Source organism: Eucyclogobius newberryi, unplaced genomic scaffold (assembly GCF_026437365.1).
Source record: "Eucyclogobius newberryi isolate DKJ021-1_F unplaced genomic scaffold, fEucNew1.0.hap1 SCAF_17, whole genome shotgun sequence".
Classification (NCBI taxonomy): Eukaryota; Metazoa; Chordata; class Actinopteri; order Gobiiformes; family Gobiidae; genus Eucyclogobius; species Eucyclogobius newberryi.
Window position 1 is genome coordinate 21,320,004 of NW_027315801.1, and position 25,445 is coordinate 21,345,448.

The 25,445-nt window shown below is 39.0% G+C and overlaps 3 protein-coding genes and 1 long non-coding RNA gene across 5 annotated transcripts in view; 2 read left to right on the forward strand and 2 right to left on the reverse strand.

The window, feature by feature from the left end:
• Positions 1–514: 514 nt before the first annotated feature.
• Positions 515–4,204, reverse strand: LOC140362435 (uncharacterized). 2 transcript variants are annotated; one of them, XR_011927089.1, is made up of 3 exons: positions 4,132–4,204; positions 3,519–3,593; positions 515–1,917 (listed from the first exon to the last, which is right to left on the reverse strand). It is a non-coding gene; the product is annotated as an uncharacterized lncRNA (long non-coding RNA). The 2 variants fall into 2 exon arrangements; XR_011927088.1 differs by lacking the exon at positions 4,132–4,204 and adding an exon at positions 3,744–3,833.
• Positions 4,205–4,997: 793 nt separating this feature from the next.
• LOC140363586 (uncharacterized) lies at positions 4,998–5,824 on the forward strand. Its single transcript, XM_072450221.1, has 3 exons — positions 4,998–5,380; positions 5,478–5,628; positions 5,744–5,824. The coding sequence occupies exons 1-3, from the start codon at positions 5,010–5,012 to the stop codon at positions 5,822–5,824; spliced, it is 603 nt and encodes a 200-aa protein (XP_072306322.1). The 5' UTR covers positions 4,998–5,009.
• A 259-nt stretch (positions 5,825–6,083) lies between these two features.
• On the forward strand, positions 6,084–6,647 carry LOC140362437 (transcription factor 7-like 2). Its single transcript, XM_072448542.1, has 2 exons — positions 6,084–6,183; positions 6,404–6,647. Exons 1-2 carry the CDS (start codon positions 6,085–6,087, stop codon positions 6,602–6,604), a joined length of 300 nt encoding a protein of 99 aa, XP_072304643.1. The 5' UTR covers position 6,084; the 3' UTR covers positions 6,605–6,647.
• A 995-nt stretch (positions 6,648–7,642) lies between these two features.
• The window catches only part of ccdc120a (coiled-coil domain containing 120a), a 30,418-nt gene continuing 12,615 nt past the window's right edge, over positions 7,643–25,445 (reverse strand). The window contains exons 2-12 of the mRNA XM_072449400.1: positions 18,799–18,922; positions 18,463–18,580; positions 18,275–18,393; positions 18,019–18,126; positions 17,796–17,916; positions 17,584–17,640; positions 15,833–15,935; positions 14,565–14,845; positions 13,851–14,354; positions 11,915–12,230; positions 7,643–10,193 (exon numbers count right to left, since the gene is read on the reverse strand). Of these exons, the coding sequence (XP_072305501.1) occupies positions 10,088–10,193; positions 11,915–12,230; positions 13,851–14,354; positions 14,565–14,845; positions 15,833–15,935; positions 17,584–17,640; positions 17,796–17,916; positions 18,019–18,126; positions 18,275–18,393; positions 18,463–18,580; positions 18,799–18,846 (1,881 nt within the window). The 5' untranslated portion in view covers positions 18,847–18,922 and the 3' untranslated portion in view covers positions 7,643–10,087. The remainder of the gene's footprint in view (positions 10,194–11,914; positions 12,231–13,850; positions 14,355–14,564; positions 14,846–15,832; positions 15,936–17,583; positions 17,641–17,795; positions 17,917–18,018; positions 18,127–18,274; positions 18,394–18,462; positions 18,581–18,798; positions 18,923–25,445) is intronic.

The following is a 25,445-nucleotide window of genomic DNA, read 5'->3' on the forward strand; positions in this document are numbered from 1 at the left end:
CTAAATGTAAATAACACATCAATGTCCCAACAATTCTCATTATCATCTTGACCAGTCCTGAGTGTGGTCTCTGCCTGTGACCTGAGCCCTGCAGATCAAAGCAGACATCAATTGTATCAAGTCAAAGCAAACTCCAAAGCAAAATATGTATTCATAATAACTCGTGCATTGACTAAAAGTAAACAGTGTGTAGTCATTATATAATCAGTCATTTATAAAATGGCTATGTTCGTTTTGTTATGAGCAAATAAACTAAAGTACTCTGAATTCTTACATTTACCCAAATTATTAAACCATGTGTATATCTCACACCAAACATAGCTTTCCACGTGCAAAATGACCAGTCACTACGTCCAGGTTCAGGCCACGAGTGGAACATAGACACGACATGACCAACTCTGACACAGGTAAACATAAAACATGGAACACTTTAAAATGGCCTTTATTTTATAACAAATAACATTAGTTTTGTTTTTTTAATTAAGAAAAAAAGAAAAAACAAAACTGACCATAACAGTGTCGTCACCTTCCAAAAAAAATAGTTTTACATCTGCTTTTGTTTTCTGACACAGTAACTGTGGATTCAAAATGAGATACAGAATGAGAATATTTGTTTCCACCGCTGTTGTGATTTTGGGCGTTACAAAATAAATTGAATTGAATTGTATAAGCAAATGCTAACACAAACAGAACTGAGTAACATTTTTTTTTGCAGGAACTGCAGAAAAATGCAGAATGTTGATGCCGTCACCTTCAGAGTTGTGCTCTGTTGATGCTCCAAGTTTTCCATACACACATACTAAACACATACACACATACTAAACACACATACTAACCACATACAAAACACACATACTAAACACACATACTAAACACATACACACATACTAAACACATACATACATACTAAACACACATACTAAACACATACACACATACTAAACACACATACTAAACACATACACACATACTAAACACACATACTAAACACATACATACTAAACACACATACTAAACACATACACACATACTAAACACATACACACATACTAAACACATACACACATACTAAATGTGTTTCAGTCAGTTTTGTTGTTGTTGTCCTATGTTTTAGAGGGATTTCATGGCTGTTTTTCCCCTACAACGTGTGTTCTGTTCATACAAGCTCCAAGTTTCAGTTGAATCAATCAGCATTAGCATAAATATACTTCTGCCTCATTAAAACTCACATAATTAAGCTTTCTGTTAATACCTTTCAAGTATGAAATTAATCAAACTAAAAAAAAGAAAAAAATATTGTTTTACAAAAGAACCATTGCTTGCTGTGTAACATGTGCTCTGTGAAGCCGGCTTTCTTGTCGCTACAGTGACAAACATTTGAAGGGGTATGCTATATGACTTGTATAATCTAAGGCTTTGAAAGACAATGACTCAGACGTCTATCAGATGTGCATTACTGGTGAAAGTGGAACAACTTTGTGAATTTATGTCTGACCATTAAATGATCTTTGTCAATTTCAGTTTCTCTGGTTCTCTCTTAGTCAAATGATGGAGCCGAATGATGCGGTTTCTTGAACTTGTCATTTTCACCAGAAGACTGTGCAGGCCTGGAAACCCTGTGTCCTTGTGGAAGGTTGCTTTCAAGATCTGCTGGAAACAAGGCTCTGCTTCTTTACAAACTGCAATGCTTTGTTGGCTTCTGCAATCCTCCTCGATTCTTCAGGAGAAGAAACGAATGGACGGGGGTCTCAGATGTTATCGTATCAGTGCATGGTGTGTGAAGATGCTTTTTCTTGATTTCTTTTCCGCTTGGTACTCAGAAACAGCATCAGAGACAGTCAGTTGCCTGTGCCAGGGTTCATCTGATGCTTGACAAGAATACGTCGAGCAGCTTAATCACGTGGCAGACATCTGAAACTACATGGACAGAAGAGTTGTCATAAGAATGAGGAAAGGAGGGATGGAGAAATGGCACGATGAGCCATCACAGGTTAATGAAAATATTCTTCCCCCGATGCTGTGCAGGCCAAAGAGGCATTCCTTTGACACGTTCTTCACCTGTTAGTGAATCTATGAAGAAATGTGCCATTGGAAGTACCGGTTTTCCCATCACATGATAATCACACCTTCAAAACAGTTGTTTTGTGTAATCTAGTTAGAATTGATCCCAATCATCAATCAGAAGTAAAATCTGTTCATTGTGAAGATGAAGAATGTCAGTTGTTTATGTTGTTGTCTTTTATGCTTACTTGACTTAAATACTGAGATATTCAGTAGTACTAATAATAAAAACAATAATAAGGAGTACACAGAAGACTCCAAGACTCCTCTTAATAAGGGAGGCCCAAATTATAGCTTTAAAATGCAACTCAAACTGTAGATAAACTCAAACCAGTCATGTGATCATTTCCTTGTGTTGTATTAACCTTCTATTTGTATGTTTTATTCCCTGCCCTAAGGACTGCAGATCAAATTGGAGTTGTAGCTATAATCAGATTTATTCCACTGAAGTTCATTCATGTTCATGATTCCTATTAAATAAATTAATAAACAGATGTGATTTGCATTTATTAAATATTAAAGACAACAACTCATAGCTTTCAGCTGGAAACAGCATTGTCCAATCCGCATCTAAAGATGTTGCATTTTTGAACGTAATCAACTAGCTTTTAAATATTTTGTCCAGAACCGTACAGGGAGACATACAACTTACAAACTGCATGAATGGTAATATAGTCCAGCAGCAGAGCAAGAGGCAGAAAAATGGCCAGGTCAGAGTTGAGAGGATTATTGGTATGCCTTGTATAGTATTTGCTGTGCAATGCAAAATATCTGTTGTTGTCAATGTGTTATTTTTCTATTTGTCCACAGAGGGGCGCTGCAGTGCTGCTGTTGTCACAGGTATATGAGCCAGGTGAAGACAGGTTGTTAGGAGGGGTTGACTTACCAGATTTTTGGCATATTTATATGAAATATTGACTCTGTGTTTATGTGTATTTTAATCACCATGCAATAAAATGGAAGATTTCACAATGTAATAGTTCAATGGATTAACTGGATGAATCGTTGCAGTGGCCTGTGGTGGCCTATGATCCCTTCTCTTCCGTCTCTCACTTTTTGCGCTATGGCCCAAACATCCTATAAGAACATTGATTCAAATTTCATATTAATACAAGTTTTAAGTGCAGGCATGTCTTTGTAATTCAACTTTGTCTTGTGTAAATGGTTTGAGGAGGAATAGTATGTCTGAAAAAAGGCACAATCAAATGGGATTTGTTAAAGCAAAGTCAGTCATTTCTGTGAAAGGTCACACTCACTTTGTCAAGAAATGTCATTTTAAACATACGTAAATGGGAGAAAACACTGCCCTGTCAAACCCTCATAGGCTATTAGGTGACAGAGTGTATTGAACCTTCAAAGACTGCATTTTGCAGTCCATTTGTTTGTTGGTTATTTAGTTTATTTAGATTTGCATGGCACATTTACTCTGTAAAGGTTTTGAATATCAGCTTTCTCACCTGGTTCTAGAGTGACTTCTGCACTCTCCAAATGTTGGCCCATGTCGCCGTCCTCTTCAACGCTCCCTCTTTGTGCTATGATGGAAACAAAATAAATTGATAAAACATTTAGCATTATGACAATTTTGTACCCTTTGAATTGATGGCAAAAGTAATCATTTTTGTTTGTTAAATACCCATGGCGGGCCAAACTATTTTAAATAAGTGTATCTGTGTAAAACTTACATAGTGAATAGGGGAGTTATTTTGACTGTCAGCCTCATTTTGGCCTGTGTCTGTGTCTCCTTCATCTCTCCCTCTGTGTGCTAATCAGGCATCAAAACAATACATATCTGAGGCAAGGAAAATTATAAATGTTTTTACACAAAACATACATGACTACCCTGCAAGCCATTAAAATACTGCACTGCATAATTCTGATTGCTTAAAAAGTATTGATGGAATAGCCAAGAAACAATGCTAATGCTAGCCAATGCTAGCCAAACCAGTGTTAGCTTGACACTGGTCACGTTGAATAAAGTTAACAACGAGACAGGCACAGCTTAAACACTCAAGAGCTCGTGGTGGTTAATCAGTTTGTGAGAGTTTGTAAGAATTAGTTGACAAAACTTACGTGAATATACAACGCAAACATGCGCTCCACTGTCGTGACGTAGCTAACTCGTGGTCGTGACGTAGCTAACTCGTGGTCGTGACGTAGCTAACTCGATGTGCCAATGGAACAGCCACTTTCAAATAAATAACTGACAGGTTCAGACCAGAATCAGATCTCATCTCATGAGCAACATCTGACAAGAACTCCTCCATCTCAAACATACAGTTCCATCTGAGTGTGATTGGTGAGGACTCATTTTAACTACTGTTTTCACTTCATCATTTTCTTTTTTCAGTTTCCAAATGTTCATACAAGTGTTTCAAATGTTCAAGTAGTTCATCCTTTTCAATCACCAGAGTTGGACGTTACGCGTTAACGCTGTGAGGGTTCAAAACACTGCTCTTGATAATTCATTAATGTTTTTCTAGCGTGTTTGTCCCAGCTTGAGGACAGGTCAACACATGCTTATTGTATGACATTGTGTTGTGGTAATCTGTCAACATAAAAGATAAAAATGAACCGTAATCAAAACAGTGTAGAACAAATTTGAGAAGGTTGTTTGGAGTTTGAGGACATGGTATTCATCAGTTTTCCTAAGTTGAAATGGGTAAAATGTGATCATGTTTTACTTTTGGGGATTTTGCAGACAGACAAGGTTAAGACAACTTCAATGCAAAATGCCTTTAGAGCAGATTTAAAAGACTTATCATGGAGCAGCTCTGATATGCAGGGTAAACTGTTCCACAGTCTGGGGCCAGCCACGGCAAAGGCCTAGAAACCAAATATTAATAATTACGCACTGAGATTGACATTATTTGATATTTTGTGACTGTTTTCTTCCCATAAACGGATAAATAATACATTTATGTTTTTCCAGTTCTCCAAATATCTCAAATATGGAGTCAACAAGCATGATGGACTTCAGTCTAGGGGACTTCATAAGTCTTTGGAAAGACGTCCATCACGTTGAGGACCCGGCATATCTGGATACGCCTGTGACTCCATCTGCTGCACCGGTGGCACAAGAGGAACCATCATGTGACCTTCGTGTGGCTTTGGATGACTTTTTAGCCACAGCGGAACTCGTGCCAAATGAGTCTTTGTTTGTGGAAGAGATCTTTGTAGATTTTTTGATCGCTTCTGACCCAGATGAAAGCGACTTGCGTCCCAGTCCACAAAAGAAGAGCGTGTCAGATTGCCGGCCGACCAACCATCAGGACACGAGTGCAGCACCCCCCACCTCTGCTACAGACGATGCAGCTTCAAGGTAAATAGAATTTTTAAAAAGTTAATATGATGAGTCAGTGTTCACCTTAACACAAGTCTCCTTTATATCGTTGTAACATATTGTCTTGTATTTGTAGGAAGAGGAAACTGGATGAGACGGAGGGCAAACCCTACATTAAAAAGCCTCCCAATGCCTTCATGCTGTTCAAGGCTGAGCAGAGGCACAATGTGGTGGAAGAGCTCAAGATCACAAACTCTGCTCACATCACCGTGGTGCTCGGCCAAAGGGTGAGTAGACCTAGGACTAACTCAGGTCATTTACAGGGAGGAGTGGTTTTACTATTGGAAGGTTGGTGGGAAGATCCCAGTTTGGACTATTGTATAATGTTGTGTCCTTGGGCAGGATATTTCACCCACTTTGCACAAATGTGGTGTAAGAGTGACTGACTCCTCCAACACTCACACAGCACATCATCAGGTTTAGAGCCATATGAGACTGATGGTGAAAAGGACTTTAAAGGGCCACTTGTTCAGATGTTTATCAGGATGTACATTCACATTTGTGCGGATTGCATTTAAAACATTGTTGCTTCTAAACCTTTTTTAAATGATCCTTTTAAAATCTTTACCTTTATTTTATGACCACAATAAACATGATAAAAATGTAACTGATATGTCATCTCTGGGTATTACATCCTCTGGAACACTTTAGTGAACATGCTTCTTGTTTGTTTCCAGTGGAACATGATGTCAGACCAGGAGCAGGTGCCATATTTTGAACAGGCTCACCGAGAACGAAGAGCTCACCAGGCCAAGTACCCGGGATGGTCCCCCAAAGACAACGTAAGTGCTTCAATACACCAACACACAAGCTATGCTTTTATAGATGGTGTTTGTACATATACTATGGATACTCTCCAACAAACACACACACACATCCAGTATATATATTATATCACAAAAGAAAATAACTAAATGAATCACCTAATTAAATTATAATGAATACTAAAATACTTTAAAAAAATAAAAAACAAATGATTAATTTAATCTTTTTTCATATTAGTGCAACAAGGCCAAGAGGAGGAAAGCTGAGAAGATTGCAGTTCCTCCAAACCACCACCACTTTGCCATTCCTGCCAATCAACAGCCTGTGAGCCAGAACATCCAGATGCCCTTCCATGAACTTTCCACGGAAACCATCATCTTCAATGGCATCTCCATCCCAGCCATCCCCCTTGAGGCCTTTTTGATCTTGCCTCATTGATGACCTTTTATATTGAGACTTTTAGCCTTTTTATAATATAATGTATGTGTAATGTAATATAATGTATATGTAATGCGATGTATTTAATGTAATGTAATATATAATGTAATGTATAATAAAAACATTATTTTTATAATGCATCCATGCTTTTGGCTCTTGGCTTCTGAAAACCAGGCATCATTCTGTCCAGCTCCTTTTGGACCTGCCAGAACATTTTAAAAATGTCCTGTTGAGAGGGCACTGTTTTTTCTTATAACGATTGGATACTGGAATTAAATCAAAATATTCACCAACTTCTCTGTTCATGGTTGCTGTGTTGCCGGTATCAATATTTTGGAGCAAAACGATAACATTTGAACAATTTGTCTCTTCCGTCCATCTGTTAACACATATATTATAGTATTAGGCAGGTTCAAACATAAATCAAACCAATTCAATTGGTTTTACAATTAATACAAGCCAAGATACAGGCCATTTTATTTATGAAAAGCATTTCGGGGCAATTTTACGACTTGAAGTTTTATTTACGGGTAATTTGTCAGATTTAATTAAACCTACAAACATCATTGGACTATTAGTCAAATTGCTTGTATTTTTATTGGTACTATAATAAAAATAAAAAAAATACATTCCTATTAACATGGGTAATTTGATGGTACCTACACTACAATGTTTTAAAACTGAATCTTTTCCCTGGAAATGTAAAATGGATGGAAAGGAATAAACCATGCTTCCCGGTGGTGGAGTAGTTAAAGTGTAGCGCCCATGCCAGTGGAGCCGGCCGCAGTGTCGTGAGTTTGACTCCCGGCTCCGACAATGTGCTGCATGTCCTCCCAAATCTCTCATCCCCATTTAACAATAAAAGCTGTCCGTTCTATTAAAGCCTACAAGCAAAAAATCCTTAGAAAAAAGAAAAATAGGAAAGGAATAAACCAATATAAGGCCGGATGACTGGATGATCCATATTTCAAACTAACACCTATATTTTTCCTTGAGTTATAAAAGGTTCAGGAAAACAGGAATACACGGTTTCAGCACGGTGTAAATACTGACCATCTTTATTTAAAACACTGTGTTCACCCGTCTGTTCACTTTAGCATTTACAAAGCCAAATCTGAAATACAAAATCCAGAGTGAAAAAGTACAAACAGCTGAGCAGTCCAAAAAGATTTTAAAAAGAATTACAGAGTGGCCACGAATGCACCACAACAGCACTAAATATTTACATTTTGTGAACAAATGTTTGACTGTTCTGCTTTGGTTGGAGTGAGTGGGAACTCTGAGGAGGTCTGCTCCTCTGAAGCCCATTCTGTAAATGTGACTTGAGGAATGGCATTCAAAGATGCTTGAAAAAGTGCTAGAATAATTAGACGATCATTTATGTACTAGTGTGTTACAACTAATGGTGGCCCTGTCTACCTGACAATAACCGTGCCCATTCATTTGGACAATAACACATTATTTAACAGTCTTAAATAATGTTTGTAGGAAATATTTTGGGCAATTTAGCAGATTATAAATTTCTTAAATTATCATCATAATGCAATGGAGACATGCATTTGATGTATGTGAGGTGGCAGGCACATGACATCTTCATTTGTCTGCCTCAGGGCAGATGTGGTACAAAAGTACCTCACCAAAGTGACTGAGGAGAAAGAACTTTCACGTAGCTGTAACATGTGCACTTCTGAGTCATTCATATTATAGTTATAGCACTTTTCTTATGGTTTGGGAGTTTCAGAGGAGCAGATTAACTGGTTGTATTTATTCTTTTCACCTTATTCCAGAAGCCCGTGTGGGCGCCGCTATACGCCACGTAATCCTTCTTCCAGTTGTATTAGTTAACTTAGAGCTGCAGACCTCCAGAGAAAATAAGTTCTACACAGACTAAAAAGTTGTTTTCGGGCCGCCCAGGGAATCGGTGCATTGTTGACTTGTTGGTCACGTGAACATTGGATATTTTACACAAATCAATCTACTTTAAAGCATGTTTTAGACTTTTCCCTTGTTCTCCTTTTAAACCTAAAGAGTTCCCGCTGGATCGGAAGTGTCATTACAACAAAAGTGTCGATCACGTTGGAAAAGAGGGAAAAGTGGGCGGGGCGGAATAGGGTCAATAAGAGGCCTGGTTTGTTTGAGAAACCTACTTATTACCTGATATGGACAGAACAGAAAGTGTCATTGTTCATAACTGAAAACAATAACAAAAAACGATTTAACATACATTGTCATTTCTTACAATGAACACATCAACCTGTGTTTGGCTCCTGCTTTGTTAAAGTTGATATAAAACCCAGTATAAATGATCAATAATCAGTAGATCGATTGTCACTGCAGCGGAATAATCCTAGTTTAATTATTGCTCTCAGACCAACATACTTGGAACATTTTACAAGCAAAGCAAACATTAGCATTGAGCAAACAATTGATTATCTTTTGACAGTTCAACTTCAGAGGCTGGTTCATGACCTACAGGGATGGATCAGTTGCCCAGGATGATCCTATCGATTCCTGCTTTAAACCTGGTCATGCTCAGATTTAGTCCTGGTTTAGATATGGTAGTGGCTCAGTTTCACTTGGTTCAGCACTGGTCTGAAAGTCCTTCTAACTAGTCAGTGCCTAGTCCTGCTTGTATTGCTATAACATACTCAAATGTAACATAATGTACAATTCGAGAGACAGAGCGGAGCATAAAGTATCCCCCATTTTTGGTTCAATGGTTTTTTTTTTACCAGCAAGGCTACTTCACATTTAATAGATTCACTTGATTATCTAATATTAGATTGTTTCAGCATAAAGTGGCTTACATATAAAACAGAAATAAACAGCCTCTGAAGTCAAATGTCAACACCTGCTGTAGTGCATTTTAAATTCAGCATCACATTGAGAGTGTTCAATACAAACGCCAACAATGTCATGCATTAAAGCTAATTCATGACGGCGACATCCTAAAAAGTGACTTAAAAAACATTTTGATCCAAACATTTCAAAAACCTTTTCGCTTCCAAAAGTTCTTTAAAAAAAAAAAAACCATCCAAATTTCTTAACAAATATGTGGGCAGAGCTTAGGATTCTGTGCAGCAGCGTTGAGTCCAAAGACAGAAACATGTTTGAAAGCGTCCTCACGTTTTCATTTGAGTGAGGGCAAACCTGAGGAGCGAGAGTCACCTGACCGTTTGGAGACTGCTGGTTGGCTACTGAGCTGGTGTTGTCAGCTGGTGATGTCATCGCAGATATAAATACTTCTTTCCTTTTCACCCTGATTGTCCGAGCACGGTCCAGTTAAGGAAAATTACAATATATATAGCTTGTTTCCACATAATTGAATCAAGACATATTTGATTTAGTCATATCCAGTGATTTAAAACGCCCAGGAAACCAGCCCGGGATGTAGTCGCTCCATAGATTACGGTCTTTAATATATCAATAAAAGGTTCTTGTGTCATAAGTTGGTACAGACTTGCTGTGGTCTGATTGGGGGCTTCAGACCAGAGTTCCTGGAGTGGGATGGTCACATGACACCTGTCTTATGGGCACTTCCTGTTTGTGAATGGGGAATGCATCATTGTAGAGTGGAGCATCCACTGACCTGTGACAGAAGAAGAAAAAACGATTAAGACACAAAACTCACAAACACTGGGACCATAAAGATTTTTTATCTTCTGGGCATTTCACTGCTTTCTTCAGAGACACTGTTCCCTCTAAGCTGCGTGCACGCGCAATTGCACACTGCTCCGAAGGTCTCTGCACAGAAAATCTTCACCGTGCACAAAATAAAAATCCAACCTGAATTGAAAATAAACTAAACGCATAAAAATGTATGTGATTCAGTGAGTGACAGAAAAGGGTGAACTAGCATACAGGGATTTTCCCGGTTGGCTGATGGGTAAATGGGCCGGTGTGGGCCGAGCTGTAGAGGAGGCGAGTAGCGCCGCCGGCCCCCGTCTTAGTTGTGACTAGAGACTTCTAGAGGGATTTTTTGCGGGTCAAATGCTGCAGGATCAGGTGGATTTGCATGACCTCATGTGAGAGCAGCGTGCTGTGCAGAGACGATGGGCTGCTGCAGAGTGGTGATATGGAGCAGTAAGCACGGTGTATGCGTGAGAGCGTGTGACCACTTGGTGTAACAGAGGACAGAGCAGGTGGAGATAAGAGGAGGAGATCTGCATTATGTAGATGTATTATCACAGGACACTTTGACCATATGAGTAGAACAATGCTGGTGAAACTTTATGAATGGGGCTGAGCGCGATGCTAGAGGAGTGACCGCGGCGCAATCTGAATGAGCTTTTTGGTGTCATACGTTTCTCTCTCTGAACAGGTTCGGTAGGATTAGTTTATTTATTTAAAGACAGTCCCATGCAGGTCTCTAGCTCAGAACTGTTTAAATGTGGCCCATATACAGACAGTCTCATTGCAGTAATATAATCTGCAACAGCTTGGACCGGACCATAGCCCTTAAATATTGATATATTCACAAATACACAAATAGTTGTGTGAGGGTCCACAAAGGGGCCACAGAGAGTAGACTATAGGCCCACAGAACATTAGGCTTCTCAGGTGAAATGAGGCAGTTTGATGTTTAAAGGTGTATGTACGTTTTCTAGTTGAGGGTCCTTCACCTGATTTTCTCATAAAATAGTTTTTGCTTTGACTGGAAGTTTACACAGTATGACATAAACTCATCCAGCTTTTCTTTTTCTTTTATTGACTGAAAAGTACTTGGTTACCTGCTGTACTAAAAAAATTGGTGTCGGTAATGAAAGTAATAAAAAATCTATATAAATCAATATTCAGCTCTGTTTACATAACAAACAGATTGAAACAAGCTGACATTATATGTAGGATATCATACAACTATGGCCAACTGAGTATATAAAATGAATAGATATGCAATGACTCCCAGGAATAAATACTACTGTAATGTTATGGTGTCATAGTGGGCCGCTCTGCCTTCAACTCCGCCCCGGCTGCACAGGTCATGAACAAGATTTGGGTCTTTTTCACAGTAAGTGGGTTAAATCACTTAATTAAAAGTAATATAACAGAAATGGCTGCGGCAATTTGATTCTTTTAATAAAGTATGTAACTTACTGGCATGACCACCGTGCACACGTCTGATGTGGCTCACAGCCTCGGACCGCTCTGGATATTTGTGTGTTTGCTCAGACACATGAAGAATCAGAGAGAACATTGCTTGCAAGTGCTTTCTTTTTTATGTGTACACAGGGGCAGTAGGGGAACATGCTAATGGCTACACAGTTACATACACGTTTCATGGTAAAAGGAGTCAAACTGCCTCTGACTGACCTGCCGTGGAGCGAGAGTCCATGGAAAGTAGCAGAATGAGGCAGGCCCGACTTTTTAACAGTCCCGTTGTGATTAATGTCCCTGAAGTTGGACAAAGGGGCATTGTGGGAGTTTGATTCCAGATAGTTTGAATGGTCCTGGTAGTTAGAATGGTGCAGTGTTGCATTGTGGGAGTTGGCATCTTGGTAGTTTGAGTGGTGGATGACACCGTGTGTGGTCCGTCTCCTTCCTTTGATACCGTTTGGGGCTGCGCTCCCATTGGTCGGATTTGGGTGGGAGGAGCCTAATGTGTTCCTCAGATACCAGTCTCGCAGACCTGTCAATCAAACACATACAGTAATTAGGAAACAGATATAATTCCCATGTCTTTGTATTTACATTAGTGCTGTCAAAGTGAAAGTGTGAAGTCATGCAATTAATGATGATTGAATATAATTAAAAGAATAAATGAATAATGAATTAACATGCTCTGGTAAAGTTAGAGAGGCGAGACAGATCTGCAGCTGATGTTTATGAGCCCAAAAGTAAAGGAGAGCGGTACAAATCTGCCTCCTACGCCGCAGAGATGTGGAGTTTAACGCTGTGCTTTCTCTGAGCAAAAGAAATGTCACGTGTGAGCGCTTGGACCATTGACAGTACATACGAGGCAAAGATGAGTAAAATGGACAAAATATCACATTACTACAGAACACTGGTAAACACTAAGCCAACACTAGCAGTTACACCATTAGTTGAAAGGCCTTTAACTTCACTAAACCTGTTCTGTGGTCATATATGTCTGAAACATGTTGCCACAGATTCAAAACAATGTCTAGACATACATTTAAGATAGTTGGACTTTTAAATAATTTATTTATACTTTTGAAGTAATTCAATGATATAATTGAATGGAAAATGTATCAAATGTGAACGTTTTATGTCACATCTAAATCATTGCATTAAAATGTGAACGCAATGTGATTAATAATATATCAATAGCGTGATTTTTTTTAATCCATTAAGGGGGTTACAGTTACAAAACAAGGATTAATTTGATCCTTGTTTTCTCCTGATGTTTGAGGATTAAAGGATTTAGAAAAATATGTGGTGTATCTGGAAACTATCAGACATTTTAATGGTGTGTAATGGGAGTGTTCTGGCAAATGTTTTGGCCTTTTTACCAAACTCCTAACACCAGTCTAAATGTGCTTTAAAAATTGGATTCAACTAAGCAAATACAATACAGGTCCTCTCCTCCTACTGGAGAACTGCTACAAGTGATGATCTTTCAGCTGCAACACAGTATTTAAACCAGACTGACGCAGTGAGTGGCTTCTCATTTCTGAAACAACCATGTGGAAAGACAAAACCCGTGGTCATGGAAGATATGTCAATTTGAGAAGGGTCAAATCACTGGCATAGAGCAGGGAAACCATCTAAGGAGAAGCAGAACCTAATCTACTACAGATCTGACAGATATAACTAAGAACAAGATGGGTGATAACTTGAAAATGAAAAACTGTTCTTTTATGCTTAAACAATTTCAAATCCTTCATGAAAGTGTGCCATTTAAGTCAAAGCACCAATTGATAATAATATTAAAATAAGAATAATTAATGTGTTATTATATTGTCCCAGCAGGTGGTGCTACAGTTCACTCCACTGCAGAGGAACCTGCTGCAGTGACCCACTTTCAGTTTAGCATCAAACATTCATCAGATCTTTGAATCTGAATCTGAGAGAGAAACTTTAGATTCAACAGTGTGTCTTATGAACGCAAGGGCACAGACACATTTCACCCAGACGGTTACAAGGAAAAAAGTCCAGCTGTGTTTATGTCTATCATTCAAGCTATTTTATTATTTGAATACTGTATGTTTTGTGCCTTCTCAAGGAGAACCTTGATGGAGGAGCAGACTTTTGACATGTAAAAATATGTAACAAATAATGCAGTTACCTTCCAGAGCAAGTGCCTTGTGCAGACTCCTGGTTGGCTCTTCATTGTGCTGGTCCTGGTTTAGAGCAGCCTGGGAGGGCCGGGGGGGCAGCAGGTGTGGGTGGGGGTCTGCCTGCAGAGGCGCATGCTGAGAGTCAAAGTTTTCTGCTCCCTGAGGCTGCACAGGGAGGAAGGGACCGCATGATTTAGTCCGGGTGACTTTTATTCGCTGACGTTCACTGTGCAGGCCACGGTAAGTGGGAGGGGCAAGAGTTGTTTGTTGGTTTGGATACAGAGCTGTGATTGGCTGACGACTCCCATGTGACTGCTGCCTCTGGAGCATCTGCTGCTGTTTGGTCCAGACGTAATCCAGGAGCAGGTCACTGTACGGCGCTCTGCCTCTGACCGTGTCTGGTCGAAGTCCTGGTTCAGTCCTGGTGCTTGGTTTTGATCCGTTTGTGGTCCTGAGAGTCCGAGTATCATTCTCTGAACTCCTCACGGCTCCTCCCTTTGAAGAGGTCAAACCTGTAATAGAAAAGAACATAAGAACAAAGGCTACAAACATTGATGCAACGCAGGTAGATACAGAGGTAGATAATAATGTGTAATGTACAATATTACACTATTTCTGCTACTATGTGGTCTTATAATAGTAATTGTAATGGATCCTGTTCCTAAAATTCTGCCAATGAGTAAACTCATAATAGTCCTTTAGACTTGGGTCCAACTACTCACCATTGACCCAGCGCCCATCTGCGTCTGTGGAAGTCCCTCTGTCCAACTGTCCATCCGAGTTGTTACTGCGCCGGGCCAAGTTAGCTCCCCCTACTGGTCCATTTGCCACAGGTCTGTTAGCGCCATTAGCTCTGCCTCCATTACTTGCAAAGCTTCCTCCAGTCCTGCCCAGCTGCTCCGGTTCCGTCTGCCCAGAGGAGCTGGAGCCGTCCAGGGATCGAGGCGGCGGAGGAGGCGGGTGAGGAGGGGAGTGTTTCTGGAGCACGTCCTGAGAGTCAGACCTGGAGGAACAACGCTCAGACTATTATTATTAAGACTTTACTCAAATCAATCGCAATTACTAATATAATAAATAATAGGTAAGTGTGTGATATTCAGTGGGTTTTTTTGTGATAATTTTTTTAATATTATTTTCTGGCTAGAACAAATTTGTCGAAAGTAGAAAGAGCAAATGGTGCAATAAATACACAAGTGAAGACAGCAATACTAGACAAATACATTTTCAAAGAAAAAACTACATTAATTAACCAACAGGAAGCAAATTACAAAAATAAAACAGGGGATGATGATAATAAAATAAAGAATGGGGGAGTCCAGGGTTCTAAATTAATGAATATAAAAGAGACAGAAAACTATGAAATACATACTAAATCTCAAGGTAACAGCAGCAGAAAAGAGTTAAAATAAATACATGTTGATATGAAGGTTAAAGGAGACCTATTATGCAAAAACAACTAGAAGATTTTCAGTTTTAACCATATTATCATTATCTGCCTTCGTCCAACATAAACAATCAAAGTTGCATTTAGAGTGATTCTTGGACGTTTGAGTGATTTGTATTATCCCAAAACGCTATTAAAGATTCCCCATGATACACGGCGACTGTGCTTTACTGACATCCTTCTGACATGTTTTTGTCTTAGACGGTGACACACAGAGAATTCGGCAACGTCGTATATTCAGTTTGACACAAATGGAAAAAAGTGTGAACTGCAGTGTTCCACAAGGAGACGTGACATAAAGGCGCCGGCGCAAATCAGCATCTGGAGGTCAGTGGACTTGTTTCTTTATCCGCTCAATATTGCGGTTTAAGATGTCCGCATTATAACATAATGGTCCACTGGTGTTGTGGATTAGAACTACAGTATATATCAGACAAAAGCACTATAGGTCTTCTTTAAATCTGCTACCAATTAATTCAGAACGTTTTTCTTTTAATTTATAAAGGTATATAAATATAATAGATCAAATATTGTATCCATTCTCACCTGCTGTGGACTGAGTTGTTTCTGGTTTTGTTTTGGGAGAAAACCTCAACTGGAGAAGAACCAGCAGTGACCATCGGAGGGCGACACTGGGACACACTTTCATCTAAGGGAAAATATGTTATAAGATAAGATAAGATAAGATATTCCTTTATTGTCCCACATGGGGAAATTTCATTGGTGCAACGCAGGAAGATACAGAGGTAGATACAGAAGAACATATCACTATGTGATATGTTGCAGAAAAAAGCAAAGATTTCAGAAAGAAGACAAGAATTCACCAATTCCACATAAAGGAGATTTAACTTGCAACTTATTTTAATCAATCATCCAAAATAATAATATCTATTTTTGTATTCAGATCTTTGTTCATTTCTGCACAGAGAATGAAGCTGAATCAGGACTGTTCTCAAACATCCAGATGCACCTGATGTTGACAAAAATAGCAATGTAAAATACATTTGTTGCAGAGACTAAAATAAGATTTCTGGGACAACTCAAGAAACTGGGCCAGCAGGTGAACTAGGACAGCATTAAATCAGGATATATGCATAAAAGAGACAGAATTATTACACAGGAGACAAAGGAGCAGAGTCTAGACTGAACTATGTGTTTGGCAGTTGCCTGATACTTTCAACCCAACTAAATCAATCCTTTACTTAAAGGTGCCATAACATGCTTTTTTCACGTTTTGTAGTCTATCCTAAGTGTATAATTGATAATAATAAGGGTTGTGCAACACCCTTAACATAATAGTTTAGAAATATCACCCATACCTTGGACCCCCTTACCAACCCGGAAATGCAAACGGCTTGGTTTGATATTCGCCCCCACCCTTGCGAAGAGCGATCTGGCTCCCCCGCCCAACCCGTGACGTAGTCTCAGAGCGCGTGTGTGCCCCGCCCACCCGTGACGTAGCCCCACAGCTGTCTGCTCCGCGCTGCGCCGCTCCGCTCGACTGAGTGAGAAACGATAGAACCTTCAGATCAACACTACTTTGAGACTAAATAAATAAATAAATCTGGTGTTTATTCTACAGCGTGCGCAGAACAGATATATATATATATATATATATATATATATATATATATAATAGATATATAGATATATATAGATATATAGATATAGATATATATATAGATATATTATATAGATATATATTATATACTTATATATATAAGTCTTATGTCCATCGCGCTCTTATTTCCTGTTTTTTCGGTATCGGATAGAACTTCTCTCCGTTTATTTTCCTGGTTGCCGGTTGACGCGTGCTTGCCCTTATGACGCGGTCTTGCCCCACCGCCCGTCAGTTTGGAGATTCGAGGAAAGGAGAAAAAAGGGAGAAAGGAAGAAAGGAGAGTCTGTAATATAGCGGGAATCAATCAAAAAAACACTCTGGGTACGTATATGAAGCACAAATAGCAATGTAAGAAGGTGAAAAGCTCTGAAAAGTCAATTTTGCATGTTATGGGACCTTTAAGTGAGGTGAAAGTGAAGAACTAGCTTCAACCTTTGTGTTTGGTTTTCAAGTCGATACATGGAAACTTTTCACTGCTTATCAACGGACTTAACGGCAGCATGTAGAGGATGAACAGAACGGGTCCCAGAACTGACCCTTGGGGCAAACAACCAGGTGCTCCTCCAAAGTTCAGACCGTCCGAGTGATTGTGCCATGGTCATGTCTGCACTACTGCCCTGGTGTGTTCAGGACTACTCGATAAAGGAAGAGTATTTGGGTCATATGTATGTGTTACCATTGTCATGTCCTGTGGAGTCTGACGTGGAGCTGCTCTCTGACCTCACAGACTCATCTGCAAAACAAAAACAATCAATGACACTCTTACAATACAAGCCTTCGATGTCGCCTGAGGGAAATTTGTCCACTGTATTTGATTAACATGTCACGAGCAGTGGACCAGATCTGAGCCAGGACCATGGTCTAAGCACAGAACTCTTTGTACACTACCTGTGTGGCAGCCTCGGTGGACAGTCCTCTTGGATCTCTGGATCTGCACGTGACAGATGTGTTCAGGTTCACTGTGTTTTCGGACTGAACTAAACAAAGTCTTCTTTTTTTTCTCTTCCAGCTGCACACAATCAATCATATGATTTCATTATTATCATTTCCAAAAGGTTAGAAGTTTTCCACAATTACAGAAATAGTACATGTTGGAGTTCCTGCTTCTCACCTCAGTCCTATTCTTCCTGTTGAGTCTGGAGCCTCCTCGTCGCCAGACTGAAGGAGGTTTCTCTCCCTCCTCCAATGGGAAGTCGACAGGAAGTAAACCAGTGAGCTCCTGGACGATCAAAGACAAGATATCATACAGGCCAATCACAGATGTAATAATATTGAAGAGAGCCATTTTCAGCTCTATACACCATACACCAAGTCTAATCATTTTGCAACTTCTACTTAAACTAAAACTGTTACGATCCATCACTTACTGCTTCCTGGAGACAGACACGCCTGAGCTCAGCCAATCGCGTGCTGAGCAGTGTCTGTAAGCCCTGCCTCCTCTCCTGCAGCTCGACCACTCGCTGAGCTCGCTGCTTCCTGTCGGGGCCTGTGTCACACAAATATATATAAGTGTACTGTGTGAGATTACAGATCATGTTCTGGACGGAACGCCGACCTGTGGCTGTGATGAGCTGACCTCTGACCTCCATGGTGGGTGCGACCCATGTGACCCCGCCCCCGCCTTCTTCGCTGCTGGAGTCGAGCTCTACCCCGCCCCAAACGCTCTCTCTCACCTGAGCAGGGAACAGAAACACAAAGTTTTCAGAATACGTACACCGCTGGCAATTGTTTTTATGAACAATCTAGTTTTGTTTTTGTTAGTTATCTCAAGTTTTGGACACAAAATCGGTTAGATGGACTTAACAACTAAACAAAGAGAAATGTTATCTCAAATCCTGTTTATATAGTTGGATTTATGCTGCAGAATTTTAAAAGCTATGTTAAGTCTGACCTTATAAGTGGGTTCATACGTGCTCCAGTAGTTCACTCCTGTGGCCATCCAACCTTTAACCCCTGGCCTTCGACCCTGCCTGGTTTACAGTCTTCACTCCTTCACCTCAGGTCACTCCAACTTCCTGGAGACGCAACACAAAAAGAATACAATGTTTTTTCAGTCAACTCAGTAGCAGTATAATTTTGTGTACACTGCAACTGACTTCAATTCAATTAATTTTTATAACAGCAGTGTGTATTGTTCAAATTTGGAATTTATGGGATTTTCTACCCATTTATGTTAAAACTCCCCTGTTTTGGACTTGTAATTAGGATTATCCTGAATGTATAAATTACTTTTGCTTTGTGCGTGGACCGTCACCAAGAGTAAATTGTGGAATAATAAACCACATAACATAAAGAATGGCAAATGGTCACAATAAATAACTATTTTCCACCTTCAAGTCACTCAATGCGCTTTACATCAAGGAACTGATCACCCACCCATACACGCACACACACACACACACGCACGCGCGTTCACCAGTGAACGCAGACTCTGAGCATGAGGCGTATTAAGTGTTCACGGACACAACAACAATATGTACCTGTGGGTCGGTCGATCTAACCGCGCTGCTGAGTTGGACTAACACACAATCAACTGAGCCACACACGTTCACTCCCCGTCTCATCATTATCAACTGAAACTTTCATATTTCCAATGGTTTATGCATGAAAGGTTTATTTTGCCGTTTTCCCCCATAACCCGTGTATCCCCTGTGGGCTCGAGTCCTGTTTTAGACACAACAGTAACTCTTTGAACCGGCTCAGGTCCGTTTCACCTGAACACTGTAGACACAACAGAGGAGCCGGCGCCCTCGCCGTGGTTACAGCACAGTAAGAAAAGACACTAGAATCTGATACTGAAGGATTAGGAATTGCGTAGAACATGAAGGTGAAAGAATCATCCAAATATAGAGCAAATAATGTGTTCTTTTGTGGTTGAAACAGTATTCATTACAAGTTCAAAATAAATAATACCTAGATAAATGCAGGGGATACTCAAACCAGACACGACCAAAAATGTTAAACACAGACAGAACTGGAATAGACACAATAGGACTGTAGAGCAGGTGAGTGAGCGAAAAAGTGTGTGTTTGGAACAAGTTTAAAATATTATATTGGTGTATCTCAGGTAAGCGAAGGTTGGAGAGCGGAGGTAAAGAGCGGACCAGTCAGCGAAGTGACCGACAACACGAGGGCGAGACATTTGAAGAATCTGACCTAACAACGTCCATCAGAAGAGCTCCGTGCGAAGAACAGAGAGGCGGAGAGGAGCGGGTCTCATCTTTCTTGTAGGAATGTGTTAAGAGTGTGTGACGGGTGATGGAACAAGCCGTGTTTCTGCCGATAAGTCTTGGACAGTTGGACAATTCACATCAAGTTTATCCTTTTCTTTCCTGGTCAGACCAAGCTTGTCAAATTTGCACAATACTGGTAATTATTGTTTACTAATTGAAAATACATGTCAGTGTCTTTGTTTTCTTAATGTTTAAAATGACGTTCAGTTTTGTTTAGTGAATGTGTAGTTAGTTTTCGTTTTAGAACTACGTTGCCTCGAATTTTTTTTCTTCACAAATTGCCTTGTGACTGATGTAAAACTACAATAAATACCACTGGTACTATCCCACCAAATGAAGTCACTATTACAAAAACACATAAACGTGACACGTGTGCACTGTAAATAAGATATCCCTTGTGTGGATATTAAAGGATTATCTTATCTTATCTTATAAATGATCTTGTGGCCATGTTCTAATGTTATTTCCTCATCAAAAAAACATACTTGAAATTGGGCTTTAGCTCATTCATATGTTTGAGTAATCCTACATAATTTAGACTTTCACTCTGTCCAGAACTGTTTCACCTTATGACATCATTAGGTCATAGGTGGTCATCCAGGATGTGCTACTCTCTGTTTCTAAAGCTCATACAACATCATTAGATTAATTTGGAGCGCAATTGTTTTTGCTAAGATAGTGTTTTAAGCCTTATTTCTTAGTGCATCAGCAGAGGGCAGGTCCTTGCAACAGATTACCTAAAGAAGTAGTATGTCATTTATATACATTGTTGTTGTTCAAGTCTTGGATGGACAACTTAAACACGGCATGATTTGGAGAATTTGGGGTAAATAAACTTGACATGAAGTTATGATTAGAGTATAGAGTATCTGGGAGGAAAGAAATGTGATAAACCTATACAACTTGAAAGATCATACTGAATTAACATAAAAACTAGATTCCTCACTAGATTAAAGCTCTGCTTCATAGTCCAGTCTTGGTCTAAAATGCAGCTGCAAAACTCTGTCCTCTCTCCACTTCCTCCCATTATTCCCAGTTTGCGCACATGAATCCCGCTGCTTTGTTCTTCTCCTAATTTTCCTTTTCTCGTAAATTTCAGTGTTTTTTTCTGCCCCTGGCTGTTTAACGACGGAATACTCCGGGTTCATTCTCTCATCATCAGCAGGAACTGTCTCACGCACACCGCTTCTGTTTACGTCTTACAAAACTTACGTAACCTGCACAGCTCTGGACACTAAAAACACAAACAGATTATAATAACAGTTTTTAATCTATTCCTTATCCTAAAATCCAGGGTGAACAAAGGCTTCAATTATTGGGGGAATCTACTAAAATGTCAAACTTGATTTTGATCATAAAGAAAGGGCTCCAGACTAATTTAGATGCCACAAAGACCAAAACAAATTAATAGTAGTGGAAGATATTTCTTTCATATAAGCCTATTATGTGGTTTTACACTCTTAATAAATATAATTCTATAACAACTTTGTCTTATTTATGGATTTTTTCAGTATCAAAACTACCTCAAAGTAGTATCTGGTTTCAATATTAGTTTTATTATCAATCCGAGTACAAAAGTGAAATCCATAAAAGATTCTGTTGTTGTTAACGGTCAATATTTTTTTATAGAATTTTACAGCCAATCCTGTGTCAGTAAAACATACAGTACAGAGTTCAGGCTTTTGATAAATAATTTGACCATATTAAGTGTTAAGTGGCAAGTATAAAAGTCCATCTTGTGTTCTGAAAGGTAAGCTTGAAAGACACTTATTTCTATGTTTTATTTTTCTTAAAGACGTGGAATAACGCAGCCCTACAATGAATGTAATTGATTCTTTTGAATGTGAGCCTGCGTCAAAGTGTTTAACTACAATTACCTGACATTTATTTAATAATGTGCGATATTTCTTGAGCCAGATTGAAGGTAGAACTTAGGCCTATTTTACTTCAAGTTCAATTAAAATTTTGTCCAACCAATGTTAAACCAGACTGTCTACATTTTCAAAAGTTTTGCAGCTGCCCTATCACCAGCGCCACTCGCTCCTCATCCGTGTTTTCTAACTCACTTCCTGTCTTCTTCCTGGTTTTCTGGGCTCACTTCCTGTCCGCGCTTCCCGTTTCCTTTTCTCAGGCTCCAGGGCACATTGTGTTCAGCACTAAGTTTAGAAGGAGAGCAGGAGAAAGCAGCGGGGTCAAAGATACACCGCCAAATCACACAATAGAGACATAAGCGTTACAAAATCACACACAAAAAATATCTGAGCTTGAATATGCAGTTTACTCTCAGTGGTTGAACAAAAAATATACTGATGAATGTGGGTTTGTCAGAATTATTTGTGGTCAAGAGCAAAAATGTAAATAGTACTTAATAGCTAATAAAATAATCATGAATGTGTGCATATTAACCACTGATCATTTTAGTCATTTCACACAGTTTGGTCTATACCTGGTCCGTTTAGGGGCATTCTTCAAATATTAGGACTCCAGTTGGTCTGGTTTAGCCTGGTCTTGGCATGTTAGGTAAAAACCACATCATCTGTCATTCTCATTAGGACAACAGCAGTTTGTTTTATAAGAGCAGAGCCAAATGTGTAGTAAAAACAACATCTGAGTCAACAATAACAACAAGTGTCAGAATCAGAGAGACACACAGTCAACAGGGGGTCCCAACTAGTCTACCACAACCAAAACAAAAAGGAAATGGTAGACTTTATGGTAGGCTAGATATTAGCATTTGACTGAAACAGGGAAAGCAGGCAACAAAATAGCAAAGTATATCAACTAGTATCAAGGGATGAATGGTATATTATTCTAATATCAATATTGCAGTTTCCTAGACATCTATGTCAGGTTTATATTGAACATTTGGCCAATATTATCTGTGTGTGTGCCAAAGTGTCATTCCCAGTGTGCATCGGATTTGTCCTTTAGAAACAGACTAATGAGTAAAATTTTAATATAAAGCAAAAATTAGGCTAAAAATACACAATCATGCAACAAATGAACTACAACAAACTACATTTACAAAGAGAAAAAGGTATTTGTGAACTTCACTACACCTTAACATTAATTTTTGGGACTTGCTATGGATTTTAGAAACTCAATCCATACACACTGCACGGCCACAGCAGCAAGACAAATATTGGATTCGTTATCGCCTCCAAAAAAATCTATATTCTATATAATTTCTACGACTGTCCAGTTACATAAACATAGGCGCCATTTGTATTTGGTAATTTGTAAGGTTCCGTTATGATGTTGTTGTTGTTGTTTTTGTTGTTGTTTTATGGGAATCCAAGTGTTGCATTATCACCAGACTTTATTCTCAGACATCATTTTCCCGAGTCCGACCGGCTTCATTCCGGCATCAGGAGGTCTGGCACTAACCATAACAAACTATAAAGACTTTATTTACCAAACAGATGTGCTTATGACATCACTGCTGGGGTCACACACAGGGCAAACGCTGCTCTTTAAAATCGCCACATTTAACTTCTGAAAATGACCGCAAACATTATGAATGATATGGATATGAAATTTTCACTGAATATTTTAATGTATGTGAAATGAATTTTTTAAAACTTAGGGTTTCTTACCATTAGTGCTACAATTATTGTGAGAAAAAAATACCGAGAACATGACCAAACAACAGCGAAATCTTTCATTTTCCTTTATACACACAAAAAATAAAGGGACGGTAACAAAAAACACCCAAATAAAAAGTAGATTATTATATTTAGGTGTATTTTTAAAAAATAATTGAAGTAAAAAGACTTCACGATGCCTCACGATTCTTTTGCTTTAGTTCTATTTTATATAATATTGCGATTATGATTATATTGCGTCCTGAATAATCACAATTATCTAACAACCCGATAATCTTGACATCCTTATTTTGCGTTCTTTGTCTTATGTATTATAAAAGTTCCAATTGGCTCTCCGTGATTAAGGAAGGAAATTGTCAACAGGGAAAGATACAAAGAAAAAAACGGTCAAATTTCCCCATTAATTGTTCAGAAATGATTAGATTCTGACGTTGCGACGGTGCGTTTTGTTGCGTGTTGGCGGAACAGACCTGTTGTGACGTGATACAGGAGACGGAGGCTGGGGACAGAGACAGGTCTGAACACGACTGAGAGCCGAGAATGTGACCAGAGATGGACCAGGAACTCTCGATACGCCGGTCGAGAAAGAGATGCTGGGTCCACTCGTTTGCATTCCACTTTCTCTACATTTTTGAGAGTGTGAACGTCCCGCGAAATACTTTGGAAGATCCGGATAAATTGTTCCAGCAGTTTTGACCTGATCCCCCAACTTCAAAAGAGTTCCAGTAACTACGGATTAATTTGTTCAGTTAAATGGAGAACTAAAAAAAAAAAGTCTCCCGCTATTAGGGAGTGAAACAATATGCAAATCTCACAGTGCGATATTATCACGATATTCATTTCACTGTATGATTTTTTTATTGCGATATTGTGGAAAGGCTAGCAGACTTGCAGATATGGTACTTTTCTTTTACAAATGCCGTGACAAGCTTTTCGCAAATCATTACGTCATATTCCAAATAAAAGTGCTTAAAAACATCCGCACTGAAGGATCATGGTCTACGTACGGAGTTCAAACAAAACAATGAACGTAAAACAAAGGAGCTTGTCATTTGATGTATTGCCATGCCCACAGTATTATTGTGAGACTTTTGACAATACGATATTGTAAGAATTTCAGTTATTGTTACAGCTCATGTCGAGGTTGGCACAATTAATGCCGTTGCAACATCTGGAATAGTAAAGGCCTTCAAATTTGAAGAACCATTACAGTAATATTCAAGAACTTGAAAAAATGTATTATAATATGTATTTTTCTGGGATATTATACAATTTTTGATATTTACACTTTTTGCTTTTTTGCACTTTTATTTACATTTTAACTCGTCGTAGTCGGTTGATAAAAAAGGAAGACACACTTGATGCACTAAGGACAAATATGTGCCTGATATGTTAGGGAATGCAGTCAATATTAATATATCAAAATCAAAAACATCCTACATCACGTTCATGCTTATGTTGGAGGTAGAAAGCAGGAGGAGAGGAAAAGGGGCATTTGGTGAAAACAGGAAACTTATCTAAGGACACTTTCTCTGCTTCGCTGCTCCCCAAGTCACATAATAAACAAACTGAACAATAAATGTCAAACTTAAATATACATTTTAAAGGCATTGCCAGAAGAGCAGGTGAAACTGAACCAAATACACTCCGAAAACTTCATCAAACAACATGTAACATCAAATTCGACATGTAATATTTAT